The 17695-nt window shown below is 47.4% G+C and overlaps 1 protein-coding gene across 1 annotated transcript in view; it reads right to left on the minus strand.

Annotated features, from left to right (window-relative positions):
* Positions 1-17011, minus strand: part of PDLIM1 (PDZ and LIM domain 1) — a 47431-nt gene extending 30420 nt beyond the window's left edge. The window contains exon 1 of the mRNA XM_021699990.1: positions 16835-17011. Coding sequence (XP_021555665.1) covers positions 16835-16930 — 96 coding nt within the window. The 5' untranslated portion in view covers positions 16931-17011. The remainder of the gene's footprint in view (positions 1-16834) is intronic.
* Positions 17012-17695: the final 684 nt, after the last annotated feature.

Here is a 17695-nt window from a genome sequence, read left to right on the forward strand (position 1 = left end):
TCTTTGTCTCCAAGGAAACCACTGAGTAAGTTACCACTGCGGCAAGTATTCACTGATGTGGATCAGAGCATCTGAAAAGTAAAAAGGGCGGAAACCATAAGTTTCAATAATAACAATCCTTTAGATCCACATAACACATTACGGGTCACAAAGAGTCCTTTTCTATGTACAATGTCATTGGGTTCTTACAACAACCTTCTAAGAAAGGACACATATCAGTCCCTATTTTAGAGACCAGGACACGGAGGCTGAGAAAGATCTGTGATTTACCTGGGATCACCCAACTAGTATATCACTATATTACTAGCAATCCAACTAGTATATTTACAGAGCCAGGATCCAGAACACTTAAACCCAGAACCTAAAATAAGTTACCAAGTACATTAAAAACACATACATATGTAGAGAACATTATGTATGGCAACAGCCTATTTCTATAAAAATCTTATTATTTAAGCACAGAAAAAAACTGGAACGCTGCACATAAAATTGTTCAGTTACACATTTCTGTAGTGTTTTTGTTTTTTTACAATGATCTTGAATTAGTCTTGTAATTAAAAAAAGGAATAAAGGGGAGAATTCTACCAAACAATTAAAGAAGAATTGACACCAGGGCACCTGGGTGGCTCAGTTGGTTGGGCATCTGACTCTTGATTTCAGCTCAGATCTCGATCTCTGTCATGAGTTCAAGCCCTGTGTCGGGCTCCACGCTGGGCATGGAGCCTAGTTAAAAAGGAAAAAAAAAAAACAGCAATGAAGAATATTTTAATATTCTCACACTGGTCCATCTCCTCCCACCGGAGAAGTTGATTATGATTAGGATCGTCCCCTATATATATGTATATATATATATATTTTTTTATAGGTGGCTGGTTTTCTGCAGGCCAAATCTTCTGAATTAGCAGTTTCAAATTTATGGGCCACCAATGCTTGGGGAAAGCCAGTCAGTTACTGTGGTGGGCTGTCAAACCCATCTGCTTGCTGGGCGTTACACGCGGACAGAAGAAATACCACGCTTCACACACAGATGTACAGCTATTTTTCAAGTGAACGACAGAGGCTATTGCAATGAATGAAGTACACACTCATTCTGCAGTACTACTAACCACAGAGTAATTTTTTGCTACTAGGTATTTTCTAAACCAAGCGATAATAAAAATACTACTATCATCCCAGTGTTGGTCCATCACTTTGATATTCAAAGACCTTCATTGATGGGACTGCAAGCCCCCCAGGAGAATGGTGGTGACACACACAGACTCCCAGTGCTCACAGGGTCCCGATCCCCCCGCCCCAATCCCTTGGAGCCAACTGGGGAAGATCTTGTGAACACCTGGGTGTCTGCACAAAGCTGAACCATGGGTAGGAAGCCCCTTGAGGCACCAAACTGGAACACAAGGTTTATGCTCTAGGCCTCCATATCTGATGCCGTTTCCAGCAGCCACGGTTTCTAATCAGCCCTCACCACTCTGCTCTTTGCATTGTGGTATTCCCAGCGTCTGGCCCCTTCTGAGGCAGCTGGTGTGATGCTGCTGTCATGGGCCAGACCCCCCATCAGCTCCCTGACCCCATAAAGTAAGGGGTGGATGGCTTGATCCTTGGGGTCCCTTCCGGCTCAGACATGCTATGACTTCATCAGGCAAAACTCTTCTGGAACGTAGCAGGATGTGGAAGCCGGTGCAGAGATCTTGACCTCCTAACCTTCCTTTCTGGCGTTCCCATCATCTGTTTACCAGAGATCTGTCTTTGCAAAAGCCCCTGGGGCGCCTGGCTGGCTCAGTTGGTGGAGCATGCGACTCTTGATCTCAGGGTTGTGATCTTGGGGTTGTGAGTTCGACCCCGCATGGGGTGTGGAGATTACTTAAAAATAAAATCTTTAAAGGGGCACTTGGGGGGCACCTGGGTGGGCTCAGTCATTACGCGTCTGCTTTCGGCTCAGGTCATGATCCCAGGGTCCTGGGATCAAGCCCCGCGTCGGGCTCCCTGCTCGGCGGGAAGCCTGCTTCTCCCTCTCTTGCTCCCCCTGCTTGTGTTCCCTCTCTCACTGTCTCTGTCAGATAAATAAATAAAACCTTAAAAAAAATAAAAATAAATGGGCACTTGGGTGGCTCAGTTGGTTAAGCATCTGCCTTCGGCTCAGGTCATGATCTCGGGATCGTGGGATCGGCCCTGCAGTGGGCTCCCTGCTCAGTGGGGAGGTCTGCATCTCCCTTTCCCTCTGCCCCGGCCCCCCACCCGTGCTCGCTCGCTCTCTCTCAAATATTTAAAAAAATAAAATAAAAAATAAAATCTTTAAAACACACACACACACACATACACACAGACACGAGGCACCTGGATGGCTCAGTCAGTTAAGAGTCTGCCTTTGGCTCAGGTCATGATCCCGGGGTCCTGGGATCGAGCCCCGCATTGGGCTCCCTGCTCAGCAGAGAGCCTGCTTCTCCCTCTCCCTCTGCTGCTCCCCCTGCTTGTGCTCTCTCTGTCAAATAAAATCTTAAAACACACACACACAATAAATGAATAAATAAAAAGCAAGAGCCCGTGATCCAAGGTTCAGACCTTTTTCTCATCCAGCCCCTGGGAAAAGACCTTTTATCCAGGCAAGGGCAGGCTGTTCTCCTCTCAGTCCGTATGGCAGAGTCAGTCCCTGGATGAACCCGTACATACACTGAAACAAATTCGTTTTTTGCCCCTCTCCCTGAGAAGACTGATTTGGTGTGACTTCATGTATATTTCACTTTTTTCTAAAGAACCATATACACCCCTTGTTTTAAAAATGGTCCTAAGTAGGGGCGCCCGGATGGCTCAGTTAGTTAAGCATCTGCCTTTGGCTCAGGTCATGATCTTGGGGTCCTGGGATCGAGCCCTGCATTGGGCTCCCTGCTCAGTGGGGAGTCTGCTTCTCCCTCTGTGCTCTCTCCCTCTCTTATTCTCTCTCAAACAAATGAAATCTTTAAAAAAAATAATAAAAATAATAAATAAATAAATAAATAAAAGGAATGGAATGGAATGGTCCTAAGCGAGGTGCCTGGCTGGCTCAGTTGGTTCGCGCATGCAACTTCTGATCTCAGGGTCATGAGTTCGAGCCCTGTGTTTGGCATAGAGCTTTACTTTAAAACAAAACAAAACAAAAAAAGACCCTAAGCATTACTCTGTGTGGGACTGGCAATAATTCTGTTGGCAAATTCTATCTCCGGAGACTGCAGCCTGATGGAACCCATCTATCATGAAATCTAATAGTGTGAAATCTAATAGCGTTAAAGAGTCCCCTTAGGATGAAATCCAAAATCATTAACAAGGCCCATAAAGACCAGACTTCCTTCCTCACCCTCGTCATGCCACCACCCTCCCCCACCCCCAACTGAGCTCTAGCTCCAGGGCCTGCCTTAGTTCTTTCCCACCACAGGGCCTTAGCACCTCCTGTAACCTCTGCTCTAATTAACTTTGTCTCTTCCTTCAGGTCCCACTTAAAGGACCACTTTCAGAGAGGCCTTTCCTGACCTCCAGTCTAAGGTAGATCCCCACCTTCCTTTTAACACACTGTCCTTCTTCCTCATGACACTTGTCACATTAGGTTTATAAATCTATTTTGTGGGTTTATTTATTTAATGTCTGAGGGCCCACTAAACAGTAAGGTGTGGGAGGGCAGGAATTTGTCTGCCCTTTGCACGGTGGTATCCCTGGTGCCTGGCACATAGTAGGTGCTCAATAAATATTTGTCCAATGAATGACTGAATCTAAAATATCTAGCGTTGTGAAATATAAAATCATGCTGCTTCATTATACCTGTTCAGAAATGACGATTTCAAAACAAATCAAATAATCATTTCCCTCAACATCACTATTCCGGAACGTGACCACCCACAAAACTAAAATGATGAGACAAGGGTGGAGTGGGGAGGGAAAAGCTTTGAGAAAATAGAAACAGAAGTTTCTTCTCCTTTCATATACTCAGCTGCTAAGAACTCTGGAATTTCCAGCATTGGTTCAAACTGTCTTGTGCGAGAGGCATTTCTGTTAAGTACATCCCGGCATGTCCTGGACAAGCTAGAACCAGCCTTAAGAGTCCCAAGCCTGAGTAACCGAGGCCTGGCCATCCCTTTTTTTTTTTTTTTTTTTTTTTAAGCCAAACGTATGGGAAGTCAAAGGAAATCTCAGAAAGTTACAAGACAATATGATCTGCTGGGACTCCGATGGAATCTCACAGAAACAGATTAAGTTCACATTCTCTGAGCCATCTACTTTTGGATAAAAAAAATGGGATTTAAACAATACTAAAGCCCTTTCCCATACAATCTCCCATTTGACGACCTCACCACCAACATATAAGATAACGTCACAGATGAGGAAATCGAGATTCAGAGAAGCAGTGACTGATTCAAGTTCTCAGAGCTAAAGGCTTGAGCCTGAACTTGAAACCATACCCCCTCATTCCAAATCCCATCCCCTTTCTGTTACCAAGAGGCCACAAGCAGATGCTCCCAACCTAACTGCCAGAGCCAAAGAGAAATCCAGATCTAAGGCGACTCCTCTGCATCCCCGCATTGGCCTTCTGCACAAGGAACTCTGGTCACCACCCCTGCCACAGGCTGGGTGTGTCGTTCCCCCACCCGCCCCAGGACAATCATCTCAACGGCTCTGTACCGGGCAAGGCCCTGTAACCCCACCTTGTTAAAATACCCAAATCAGAACATGGCCCTGGAAGGGGCCTCAGGGAGAAGACCCCTGCTTCTCCAACACTGGTTCGTCCCCATCCTCAACAGGGGCGCCAATCCTCACGACACACTCACTGTTCATCACAATCATAATCGTAATCACAGCCGTCAGTTACTAAGCACTTCTTATGTGCCGGGCACAGTTTAAGTACCTGGCGAGGCTCCCCGGACCCGTCCTCATGCAGTGCTAGTGATGATCTGCATCGTTGCAGAGGAGGAGTGAAGGAACAGGGGTCAGAGCCACTTGCAGGCAGCTACACAGCTGGTGGGCTCTGGAGCCCACCCACTTAACCCCGTGTCCCACACTGTCTGTTCTAATTTCCTCCCGATCATCAAATTCCATTAGAACCGGCTCATAATGGAGTCAGCCTCAACGTCTAAAAAAGAAATCCCATACGCTCCTCCAGAGAAACAGATCCATGAGCTCAATGGACATCCTCCAAAACCCACTTCCGGCTTTCTTCCCCAGAGACCATATAACACAATTCTTGCTGCATGAGAACCATGGGGTTATAGACACAACAACTTCCACTGCTGAACAACCTGCCGTTACCTGCAGAATTCACTTCCGTCTCTCTTGCCCTTCGGCCCTCCCAAGGCACACACTTTGCTCAGAGGCCAGCCCGTACAACCACCCGATACTGCAAGGTCCTAATGCATCTTTACAGCCTTCCGGCCAGACTCCTGAGAACACAAGAAGGTTTTTGAGGAGTTTAATTTCACTTCTAAACGGTGCAGAATAGGACTATGATGTAGCTCTCCCACTTTCTTCAATTTACGGCCAAATAACTAAATATATGGCTGTTAGAACTGAAGGTACTGCCTACCCGCTGGCTTCTCTGTGGTAATGGCAGGTTTCTATTTTCTCCCTTCTCTGTTCCCATTTTCTCTATCTCCTTCATTCGTTCATCAGTCATTCCTTAAGTACAATCCTGAAAGAGAGTATAGCGCGTTAAGATGTGGCTTCTGAAGTCAGATGGCCAGGGTTCGAGTCCTGTCTCTGCCACCAGTGAGCTAAGTGTCCTTGGGCAGGATATGCCCCCTCTTCTCATCTAGGACACAGGGGGGATAACAGTCCTGACATCGGATGGCTGTTACGAGGATTACATAAAATGATTCAGGCAGAGCACACTGTCAAGCTCCAGAAATACGAGCTACTGTTTGTAAGATTCTGGGAAACACATAAGGCACTGCGATACAGGTCTGAAAAGGATGGTGCCTACCATCAAGGTGCTCACAGTCTCCGGGGGGCGACAGGCATGTACCATAGCTGGTGCGTGCTGGGCTAGCCAGGAAGCAAGAGGCCATGGGAGCCTAAAGATGGAATCAGGGAAGACTCCCAAGAGGAGGTGTTGCTTAAAACTGTGTAAAGGTGCTACAGGAGGTGGGAAAGAGCGCGCCAAGTTACAGGAACGGCATGTGGGCGGGCGTGGGTGAAGGTGAAGCACAGCAAGTACAAGGAGAGAAAGGGGTTGAGGCTGGAGGTGTTCACACAGACCTGGAGACTGGGTAAGAACCCTGTTATTCTCTAAAAAGATTGTACTTTGACAAACAAAGGAAAACTTGCCAATATTTACATATTGGTAAATTTCACACAAACGCTTACATCCTCAGCTTCTTGTGAAAAACCTGGCAATTCTGGACCTAAGCAATCGGCACTGGCTGAGGAGCCTCTGCCCTCTTAGATAAGGCATCGGCTCTCCCTTCATTTAGCACAGCCCCCACCTCGCTCGATTGCCCAGGACACAGGAACATTGCTGTACCAGACACCATCGATCATCAGAAAATTCGTAGCTCAATGTAGTGTGCAATTACAGAAACCACCAACCACTCCTGCAGCTATTAATTTAATTTTCTGACTACCTCACCCTCGAGCCAAAATTCATTTGTGTTGCCTCCTGACCCCTTCACGCCAATGTGTCTGGCTTAGTTTGAAAGCTATGTAAAGCAAAATTAAAAGTAGAAATGTTTTATGACTAGGATCATGAGACACCCTGGTTTGCCCAGGACACTCACCTATTTTCCCAGCTTCATTAGGAAAAGCACCCCATTTCACTTTTACCAGTGTTCCAGTCTGGATGATAAATTGAATTATCGTCCTTTTGACAGAGAAGGGATTTTCACCAAATATTTGTCAATTAGTTTAAACAGTTTTGAGGCAGAGCCTTTTTTCCCTAAGGGGAAAACTGTCTCTACTCAGAAGGTTCTGTTACCTGTGGACAGGAATATAGGGCAATTTCCTGAATGTCCAGAGAACACTGTTACCCTTGCCCGTTGGAATTGGCATCTACGCTTCAGGCCAGAAACGGACCCAGCTCACCATTAACTCAGGAGAACTCTGGTATTTGCAACGATGAGGCAACTGTTCCCAAGCAGGTCAGTCATCAGATCCCCTGAGGTTTTTAAAAATATAAACAGATCTCCACACCCCACCTCAGATCTGCTGAAGAGGTTTGACACAGATTCCAGGAATCTATATATTTTGTAAAGCTTCCCAGAAAATGCTGATGCTCACCAGGTTTGGAAACTTCAAGAGGGATGTTGACTACCCCTTCCCCTGAAGCTTTCTCCCTGAATGAAGTTATAAGGTAAACAAAAATACTTAGACTCTAAAATCTTAGCTCCTCCAGAAACAACCTCAAGGGCTTACATTTCTATTAAGAGATGTAGAAGGCCCTTGAAATAGTCTTTCTTTATCTCTAACCAAAACAGAACAAAAAAAAAAAAGTATATATATATATATATCTCCCCTATCATGTTGGTCAACATCCTTGAAGGTGATATGCAAATTGCATACTGTAAAAGTAATTTCCTTCCAGATGTTAAATCACTCAACATGGTTGCTATTTTGCCTTGGCCAGAACCCTTACAACTCAATGTGGGGTGCCATTACAGAAACCACCTGATTTAAAGGTCCTGGCACATCTCTTTCCTTTACTATGTTCCAATTTTTTTAAAAATCTTATTATGTGTGTTTTTGCATTGAAATATTGTAAGTACATGTTGTAAATCACCTTAAATTCTTCTTATAAGTAGGTGAGATGGCATAAATAATGATCTAATTCAGCATTTATATAAAACAAGACTGGTATAAGGTAAGTTGGAATTCAAGTTCAATCTCAATGCCGTGTGTCTTTAGGGTCAACCTTCATTCATTTAATGGCCATATCAAAGTAGAACATAAATTTAAAAGATTCTGCGTTGGGCAACAGAGCAGCATCCAACCCTGCAATATGCCATTTAGATGTGGAATTTTTAACTCTCTTGAGTCAGACTTTTGACTCAATTTGTTTTTTAAAGCTAGAGTATAGCCACAGAAGCTGTATGAGCTTATACAGGATCGCCTGAAAATCCCCAAGAATGTTTCAAAATGTTCTTGGTTACTCTATAACCATTTAATCAACAAAACAAAGCAATACAGTAGGGTTCAGGAGCTTGTAGATGAGCTGTGCCAAAATCCAGCTTTGCTTCCCGCTCAGTGTCAAAAGAAGCTACTCACACTAAGGAATGGCAGTCGAAGTGACTGCTCTCCTAGTCTGAAAGACCACACATCATTTCTTAGGGAGGAATATACTTAAAAGTGAGTTAAAAAAAAATAGAATACCCTAATTTGTCAAGAAATCACCAAATCTCTCAAATAAGCCCTTATGGACCCCATGTGTTTTGTTTTGTTTTTTAAAGATTTTTAAGTAATCTCTACACCCAACATGGGACTCGAACTCACAACCCAGAGATCAAGAGTCACATGCTCTACCGACTAAGCCAGCTGCGCACAACCCCCGCGCCCTGCCGTGTGTTTTTAAATCACTTCAAGAATTACCACCCATGGGGCACCTGGGTGGCTCAGTTGTTAAGCGTCTGCCTTCGGCTCAGGTCATGATCCCAGGGTCCTGGGATCGAGCCCCACATCAGGCTCCCTGCTCTGTGGGAAGCCTGTTTCTCCCTCTCCCACTCCCCCTGCATGTGCTCCCTCTCTCGCTGTCTCTCTCTCTGTTAAATAAATAAATAAAATCTAAAAAAAAAAAAAAAAAAAAAGAATTACCACCCATAACCCAAAGCCTAACCATTGACTAAACACGCAACCTTGGGCAAGTTGCTCTCTACACCTCAGTTTCTTCATTTATCAAATGAAATTTATAATAGCATCAACCTCATTAGGTTGTTGGGAGGAGGAGAATTTAGAACAGTGTCTGGCACGTAATAAGCACTCAATGCACAGATCACCACCGGTATTTTTTTAATAGTTCCACTGCATCCTGATGCCTTCTAGGTGTTGGCCACAGCACTAGGCTCTCTCTGCACATCCTCTTAATCCTCACCACAACCTTTGAAGACAAGTACTATTATCCCTACCCCACCAGTGAGGGCGCTGACACAGAGCTAAGGAATGGACAAGACAGAGTGTGATTCTGAGACTGCATCTCCCCAGGGCATCAAGATGTCTTTAACTCTTTATCTGCTGCAGTAAAAATAAGGCAGAAAGTACAAAACAATGACATCCACGTGACATGTAAGCTACTATGATATGGTACTTCGATATTAAAAATGTTACATGAGGGCGCCTGGGTGGCTCAGTTGGTTGAGCGACTGCCTTCGGCTCAGGTCATGATCCTGGAGTCCCGGGATCGAGTCCCGCATCGGGCTCCCTGCTCAGCAGGGGGTCTGCTTCTCCCTCTGCCCTCTTCCCTCTTGTGCTCTCTGTCTCTCATTCTCTCTCTCTCAAATAAATAAAATCTTAAATAAATAAATAAATAAAAATAAATAAAAATGTTACATGAGTGGGGAAAGAAGTCTGAAAAGTTTTGCAGCAAACTGTTGGCAGTGTTTACCTCTGGGAAGGAGGACTGGGGAAGCTCTTACGGTATGCCTTCCACATTTTTATGTTGATTTTTTTGTAACAAGCATGAAGGCTTTTATGGAAACTTTTAATTGAAGTATAACACGCATACAGAAAAGTGTACAAATCATAAATACGCAGCTGGACAGATTCGTACGCAGGGAGAACACCCGTGAACCCAGCACTAGATAAAGAAACACAACTGAACTTCCGAAGGCCCTTCCTGTCTCCTTCCCTTCACTAACCTCTGACCCTGACTTCTAACACATGGGTTAGTTTTGCCTGATTAATTTTATATAAGTGGAATCACATAGTATTTACCCTTTTCCATCTGGCTTCTTTCTCTCGACACAGCATGTGTCTGTCTCATTCATGTCATTTGCATAGTTGCAATTCCTGTTGGTGTCTTATATCCCATAACTACACTACCATTTATTTATCCACTCTACTGTTGTTAGACACGGAAATTATTTGATTTTGGGGCTATTGTGAATAATGCTGCTTTGGAAACTCTTGACATGTCTTTTGGTGCCCATATGGACACATTTCTACGGAGTATTTAACTAGCAGAATTGCTGGTCATAGGGTATGGGTATGTTCAGCTTCAGAAGAGTATTTTTTATAATCTGTTTTAAAAAGAAACGGACAGAAAGCATTGCAGCACCATCTGAATTTGATCCATCTGTAAGCCTTTCAGACATCTTTATCTTCCATAGGTCATACCTGTGTCCTTGGTGTCTCATGTGATATATGAGTAGTCATATGTATAAAAGTTGGGTCCTGAGTCCTTGGTCAAGAACCCGCGCTCCTTCAAGACCACAGTGTTATTCAGGAAATCGTTCTTAATGTTTACGGCATTTACCAAGAAGGCGGTGTACCACATCCATGAAAGTACACTGCAGGCCTAAGCATTCCAGTTCACCCACAATAAGGCGAACAGCAAAGTCAACAATCACACAGGGCGCTAAGTGCCATACAAAAACTACTTCCTTTTCCCTTCGGCTTTCATGGGTACATTTCACCTTGGCCTTGGCTTGGCTGCCACTTTCCAGGCCCATCACGGGCTGGGCAAGCTGGGTCTGTCTATCCCTAGTCATCTGCATTTGACCCAAAAATTGCCCCCAAATCCCCTCCGACCCAAACCGGCAGGCTTCCTCTAATTCTCCAAATCCTCTGCGCTTCTGTTCTCCACTGTCCATGTGGGCATGGAATCCCACAGCTGGGCCATCAATTCCTGCAGGTGGGGCCACGGCTTCTGGCTTTGCAGGGGAGTTGGGAGGGCAGGTGCTGCTCCCTGGGATGCTCTGAGCTCCAGGAGCACTCGGGCGGAGGCCACAGGGCAACTGGAAGGCCCCCACAGCCAGCCCTCATGGGTACAGCAGGCTCTGGGGCAAGGAGCCCAAGAGGGTCCCCGCTACCCCTCATATCGTCCCCGTACCATTAAGCATTTCCCGGAGCTGAGCTGTGTGCCATGGTTACGACCAATGAAATACAGACAGTCAGGGATTATCAAGAGGCAGAAGAGACTGGTTAAAGCCGGCCTGGGGTCCAGTCTGTCTCATTTCGAAGCAGCTCTGCAATTTGCTGAGTGTCCTGTGTATCTGTGTCATGGGCTGTGGGGAGCACAGAAGATAACGCAAGTGCACACGTAGCCCAGAGTGAGCATTCAAGAAATGTTAACTGCTCTTGAAGTGGTTATTAGGAAATAGAGATTAAGGCCATGGGCTCTGAAGCCAGACCAGTCAGCCGAATTCCAGCTCCATCACTTACTACTGTATGAAGCAGGCCAAGTACTGAACACTTCCATCCCTCAGCTTCCTCAACTGCAAAATGGGTGTCTTAATTAGATCTGCTTCACAAGATACGTGTAAGGATTACTGAGGGAATATATTAAGCACATAGAACAGTGCCTGGCATAAAAAAAAAATGTCCTATATACATTTTAACTACGGTCATTATCACAAGCTGGTCAAATAAATATTTCTTGCACAAGCTTCCAAGTGTAAACTGAGGCTCCTGTGATTAACACAAGAGTCATCTTAACACAGATATTCACAGATGAATAACAACACAAATTCATCTGAAAACATTTCTGAATTCCTAACAGGTTTTCTTAATCAACTCATAGTTGAAGGTACAACCAGTGCCTTTATGCCTAATGCTGGAACACTTTTTTTTTTTTAAGATTTTATTTATTTATTTGACAGAGAGACAGCGAGAGAGGGAACACAAGCAGGGGGAGTGGGAGAGGGAGAAGCAGGCTCCCCGCAGAGCAGGGAGCCCGATGCGGGGCTTGATCCCGGGACCCTGGGATCATGACCTGAGCTGAAGGCAGTCGCTTAACCAACTGAGCCACCCAGGCGCCCTGGAACACTTTTTAACAACAAAGAGTAGGCCCTCATATCAAAGGGTACAAAACCAGTGGGTCTGCTTGTTTATTATTTTATCTTTACAGAGAAGCGGCCCCTAGAGAAGGTGTGCAACTTGCCCAGGGTCCCCCAGGGTGGTGCTCGGGACTGCAGGGGAGCTCAGCTTGAGTCCCTGCCCTGGACCTCTTACCAGGCACCATATAGATGTTCTAGCAGCTTCCCCAGGCTTTCCTCTGACCCACACTAAAATCAAATCATCCTTTAAAAATTAGTTTTCTGTCCTAGCCACTTTTGCTCATTTTTAACTAATTTCTACCCTTTCCTTTACAAGGAAGTAGTTCAGACAATGAAAAACTATGTAAATTCAAACAAATTACCTAACCTATGGGCACCAGAGCTTCCCCTCTGTAAAAGGCAAAGAATACGGGCTTTCCTCTCCCAAGAGCAAGGGGATGGGAGCACAGCTTGGAAGCCAGTCCCAGCCTGCTCCCTGCACAAGAGCGACTGTTCGCTGCTTTTCCAAGTCCTGATCAGCTGAGGAGAGTGTGACCTCAGCGGTTAGGTGATAATCTCCTCGGTCATCTGCCTTGCTACAATCCCCTGAAAGCCATTCTTCTCCCCTCTCCTCCTCAAAGACAAACCCTGGCATCCAGGAGGCTGAGTAAGGGGAGAGTATTTGATCAGAAGGTCCCAACACAGCTCGGTGAATTTCATACCAGCAGGCTCAAGCATTCACTTAAGTGCTATTCCACAAGCACCCACATTGGGCGTAGAGAGTACTTAAAAAAAAAAAAAAAAGATTGGAAGCACTTAAGTGTTATTCCCTTTGATTGACCCTCTTCCTCCTTTCTCTGTGGATCAACCTCGATCAGCTGGAGCCGCTAATATTTCCCAGGTGAGGGAGTGCAGGGCAAGGGCTATTAATGCATAACGAGCCTTCGTGGACGCTTCTTGCCTTTCACAATTTGGCACGCAGGCCCTCCTCTTTCCACCTTTAGGACATGATAGAAATCTACTTGGATCTGAAAAATAACACTCTTAAAAATCAGAAAAGAACCCCTGGCTACAAAGTATCCATTATTAAGCTTAGCTTAGGATACCTGAGCAAAGGGCACAGCATTCCCCATAAAATTACACTGCTCTTAGCGAAGGCTTACTCAAGAGGCAAATGACAGCTTCTCCCACCAAGAGCACCCCCTTATCTCTGGCCCCACCCCTTCCTGTCTTTTGTCAGTTGCTGGGAGAGAAAAACAGTCAACATAAATTGAGCGGCAATTTTGGTCTGGTGTGGATTCTCTGAAGGCTTCCCTTGAAAGCAACTAGAGGAAGTAAGAAATTGATATGGGAAAAAAACACACACACACACACCAAAAACTCAAGGAGATGAACAACTGTAGATTTGGAGCAAGAAGTGACAGAGAAAAAAATCTCAGGGGACAGAGGCAAATGTGTGGCTAGATCGTCAGGGAGTCCGAGGTAGGGGCCTTAAGTGAGAAACTGGGAAAAGGAAGAAAGTTGGTTTATGTCCATTTAAAGCTGAAAACCTGGATTGAAATTTAATCACAATAGCACACATGAGAACAATGAGAAGTGAAAGCAGCTCTTCTCACACACACAACATATGCCCTATAGGATTCTGCTCAGAAACAGGTAAAATTAAGCTATGGTGTTCAGGATGCATATTTAGGTAGTAAAACTATAAAGAAAAACAAGGAGACTGATTATCATAAGTCAGGGTAAGATTATGTCCGGTGCGCTTGTTCTATTTATTATTGGGGTGCTGGCAATGTTCCATCTGGGTGGGGGATCGTACAGGTATTTATTTTATAGTAATTTGCTTTGCATCTATATTTTACGACTTTTTTATTTCAAAAAAGAAACAATCTGAGGCACCTGGGTGGCTCAGTCGTTAGGCGTCTGCCTTCGGCTCAGGTCGTGATCCCAGGGTCCTGGGATCGAGCCCAGCGTCGGGCTCCCTGCTCGGCGGGAAGCCTGCTCTCCCTCTCCCACTCCCCCTGCTTGTGTTCCCTCTCTTCGCTGTGTCTCGGTCAAATAAATAAAATCTTTAAAAAAAAAAAAAAAGAAACCATTTCAAGTACACAAGATTACAGTTAGATTCAGGAGCTTTAGCAGTTTAACGAAAGACTAGGGCCAATGCCATAATAATTCACGCAAGAGAAAGCAAACATAGTTACTTAAATGAAAGGCACTCCTCTCCCCTAATTTTATCGTTTGCTTTGGTGTGGAGACTCAAAGTCTACATATATAAAACCATACCAGAAAGTGTATCTGCCCAAAATGATAAATGTAGCACACCTACCAACCAGAAGGTGTGTATCTCTTTGCCACTGCTCCTAACTCCTCACTCTTGTTCACTGTTTCCAGAGCACTCTGACGTTCCTCACCTCGCAGCCAGTGGTTGGGGTTATCCCCATAGCAGAGACAGAGGAGGAAGCCTCAGACAGTAGAAAGCTCACCCCCAGGTACAGCTCAAGAAGCAGAAACCAGACCACCATCAGATCCCAACGACCACCGCAGGCCCCTTTATGACCACTTTCCCAACCCCAGGAGGTGAGGAGGCACACGTTCTTTCCATGTAGAAATAATGAGATGAAGGGGCACCTGGGTGGCTCAGTCGTTAAGCGTCTGCCTTCGGCTCAGGTCATGATCCCAGGGTCCTGGGATCGAGCCCCCCATCGGGCTCCCTGCTCCGCGGGAAGCCTGCTTCTCCCTCTCCCGCTCCCCCTGCTTGTTCCTGCTCTCACTATGTCTCTCTCTGTCAAATAAGTAAATAAAATCTTTAAAAAAAAAAAAAAGAAAGAATGAGATGAAGAAACAAGTGAACTACCTTGAGCATGAGAATGTCACCTCCTCTGAGTCACTTTCACTTTTCAATTAAAGCAACTGCCAAGGGCATTATAAAGATTAGCTTCCCTCACTAGACCATGAGCACCTTGAAAACGGAGCTGTGTCCTCTCATATCTGGGACCCCATGGCATTGCACAATATATGCTCATTAAACATGTGCAGGTAAGGCAATGAAGAAACATATGAAGGTACAAACCAGTGATTTTAGTGTTGTGGTTTCCACGCCACGTTGTCATTCCTGCACAGTGCCACTTGCACGGACTTTTTAAAGCCGTTAAAATGATGGGCGGTAACTGCCCTTTTACCAGATTGGCCGTATATCCTCCACTTCTTAAAAAAGGGTTTCATGTCATATGTAAATTCAGAAGTGGAAAGGGCTGACAGGTTAATTATAGACACAAAGAGCAAGGACAAATGGACTATGAGGTAAGCGAGTCTAAATGTACCTTCCCTGGACAAGCATGTATTAATAAGCCTGCAAACATTTTCTGGGGACGACCAGGTTCAGCTGTGTGCCAAGCTTGGGGAAGGCACAGTACCTACACTTGAAGAATTTGGCTGGTGGGTGGGAAGACAGCATGTACCTGCAAGAAGAATCAAAGAAGTCCCCTCAGGACAACAGGTGGAAGAGATGGGGAACAGGGCCTCAAAACTGAGGCACCTGCCCCCTTCGGGGATGCGATGGTCAGAGAAGACCTCCTCACTGGGCTAGACCCACCTGGAAGGAAATGTGGCTAGGACCGTGGAAGGCTGAGAAACCAAGCAGAGGCCCCCACTCCTTTGCCTCCTGCACCTCCCACCATATTCCTTCAGCTACTGGAGGCTGGGATTTCAGTAAAAAAGCAAACAAAACAAAACAAAACCCCATGGGGATCTTCCCCTTCTCTCTCCCTCCTCCCCACTAAGAACAAAGAGATGTTCAGATGGCTGAGGAGGCAAGTTTAGGGTCAGCTTCAGCAAGCAGATGGCCCCAAGAGTGGAACACCAGGCCTCTACGCAGGCCGTGGACACCAGAGAATGCTTGGTGCTCCCCCTTTTCATTAAGTCGGAAAATACTTATTGGCCGCCTTCTAGGTGCAGGCAGTGCATAGGGCAACTCCCACTGGGACGTTACAGTTAGTCTAGACGAGGTGACCAAAGCCTGGGCCTCCAAACCCTGAGTCTGAGTCTCCCTGGGGTTTCTGACTTATTTGGGGGTAATGGACCTGGTGATCTCCGATTGATCCTGGGCCTTCCCAAAGAAAGGAGGCCCGTCTAAAAAGTTTTCAAGTAGCACTCTCCCTCCACCCCTCCACCGACGCCACGCAAAGTAGGAACCCCTCCCCACCCAGTATCCCTGGGGAAAGGCGGCTGTTGGGTTGATATTCTGGGAACGCCAGGCAGAAATATGGCATGGCCACCTTCTGCAGGAGGAGGGGAATGTCCAAGAGGGTTTATTTGGCCTTGTTTGTTTCAAAAATCCGGCCTTTTCTCCAAAACGTAAGAGGGAGGTGAGACCTGGTCATGGCGTAAATCCAAGGAGTGGAAAACTAGTTGTTTCGGAAATTCATCACACCTGGCCCGGGGAAACTTGCCACCGACTCCACCCCTCTTCCAGGTCTTTCCAGCTGCTTCCAATCTACTTTACGCCCCTCGGCGACTTGTGAAGAACCGGGAAGTGATACCCTCCAGAGTGCGGGATCTGCGGGGACCCTCCTGCCCTCGCGGGGTGACGAAGCGCGTCCCCACCCCGGGCAGCGCCTCCGTGGCGAACGTACGCAAACTGCTCCCTCTTTCGCGCGCGGACACCGGGACTGCGCGCCCGGCCGCCGCCCGCTCGCCTCGCCCCGGGGCGCCGCGGCGAAGGGGCTGCGGGCCCGAGACGCACCGGGAGCGCTCGCCGCAAGGCGCACCTGGATGCGCCCAGCCGTGCCAGCTCGGGCCCGGGCTCCCTAACCGCCGTCTCCGGCAGCGCCCGCGGGGCCCCGGCCCCCCAGATCCCCTCCTGGCACGCCGCTCCCCAGCCCGGGTGCGCCCCGATCCCTGCGCGTCCCGACCGCTCTTACCCGGGAAATGGCCAGGGGTTGCTCGAAGTCCTTGCCCCCCACGAGGCGGAAGCCCCATGGTCCCGGGCCCTGGAGGACTATCTGCTGGGTGGTCATGGCGAAGCGACCCGCGGGGACAGACGGCGGAGCGCTGTCGGAGAAAGAGCGCGCGGCGCGGGCCCGTGAGCCTGGGGCTGGCGGGAGGAGGGAGCGCGCGGGGGCGGGGGCGGCTCCGCCCCGGCCGCGCCGCCCCGCCCGACCTCCCACCGGCCGACGGCCTGTCCCCGCCCGGCGCGCCCGCACAGGGGGCGGGGCGGGGTGGGGGCCCGGGTCTCCGCAGCTCGGCCCCAGCACCGTCTCCCGCCCGCCCCCTTCCCCGCGCCTGCCGCCGCCGCTCGCAGCCCCGCCGTGGGTGCTAGGTGAGAGCCGAGCAGGTTCCGGCACCCCGCCGCGGAGACAAAGCCCGGCTCAGCGCTTTCGAAAACGAGTTTGGAAGTGCCGTGCTAACTCAACCGTCTGAGGTCAACTGCATTTTCACCTTCGCTGCTTGTAAAAGAGAATGATGTTAAAAGGTGCTTTCGAATGATCTCATTTGATGCGATGTAGCAGTCAGGGCATTTAGCCCTATTTTACAGATGAAGTAACTGAGCCGGCCTGAGTTAGAAGACTTGCCAGAGGCCACACAGCTGGTCAGTGATGTAACAGTACCACTGCCCGGGCTCCCCGTGCTAGAGAGCCTCATACTGGAACTTTTCTAATGCTAATGAGATCATCAAACGGTGTTAGAATCCGACTTCAAAACTTTCCTAGAAACCTTTCCTCCAGGCTGGAGTTCGCTGTAGGTTCTGACCGTCCCAACAGGTCAGACCTCAAGTCTGGGAT

Source organism: Neomonachus schauinslandi, chromosome 6, assembly GCF_002201575.2.
Source record: "Neomonachus schauinslandi chromosome 6, ASM220157v2, whole genome shotgun sequence".
In the NCBI taxonomy this organism is placed as follows: domain Eukaryota; kingdom Metazoa; phylum Chordata; class Mammalia; order Carnivora; family Phocidae; genus Neomonachus; species Neomonachus schauinslandi.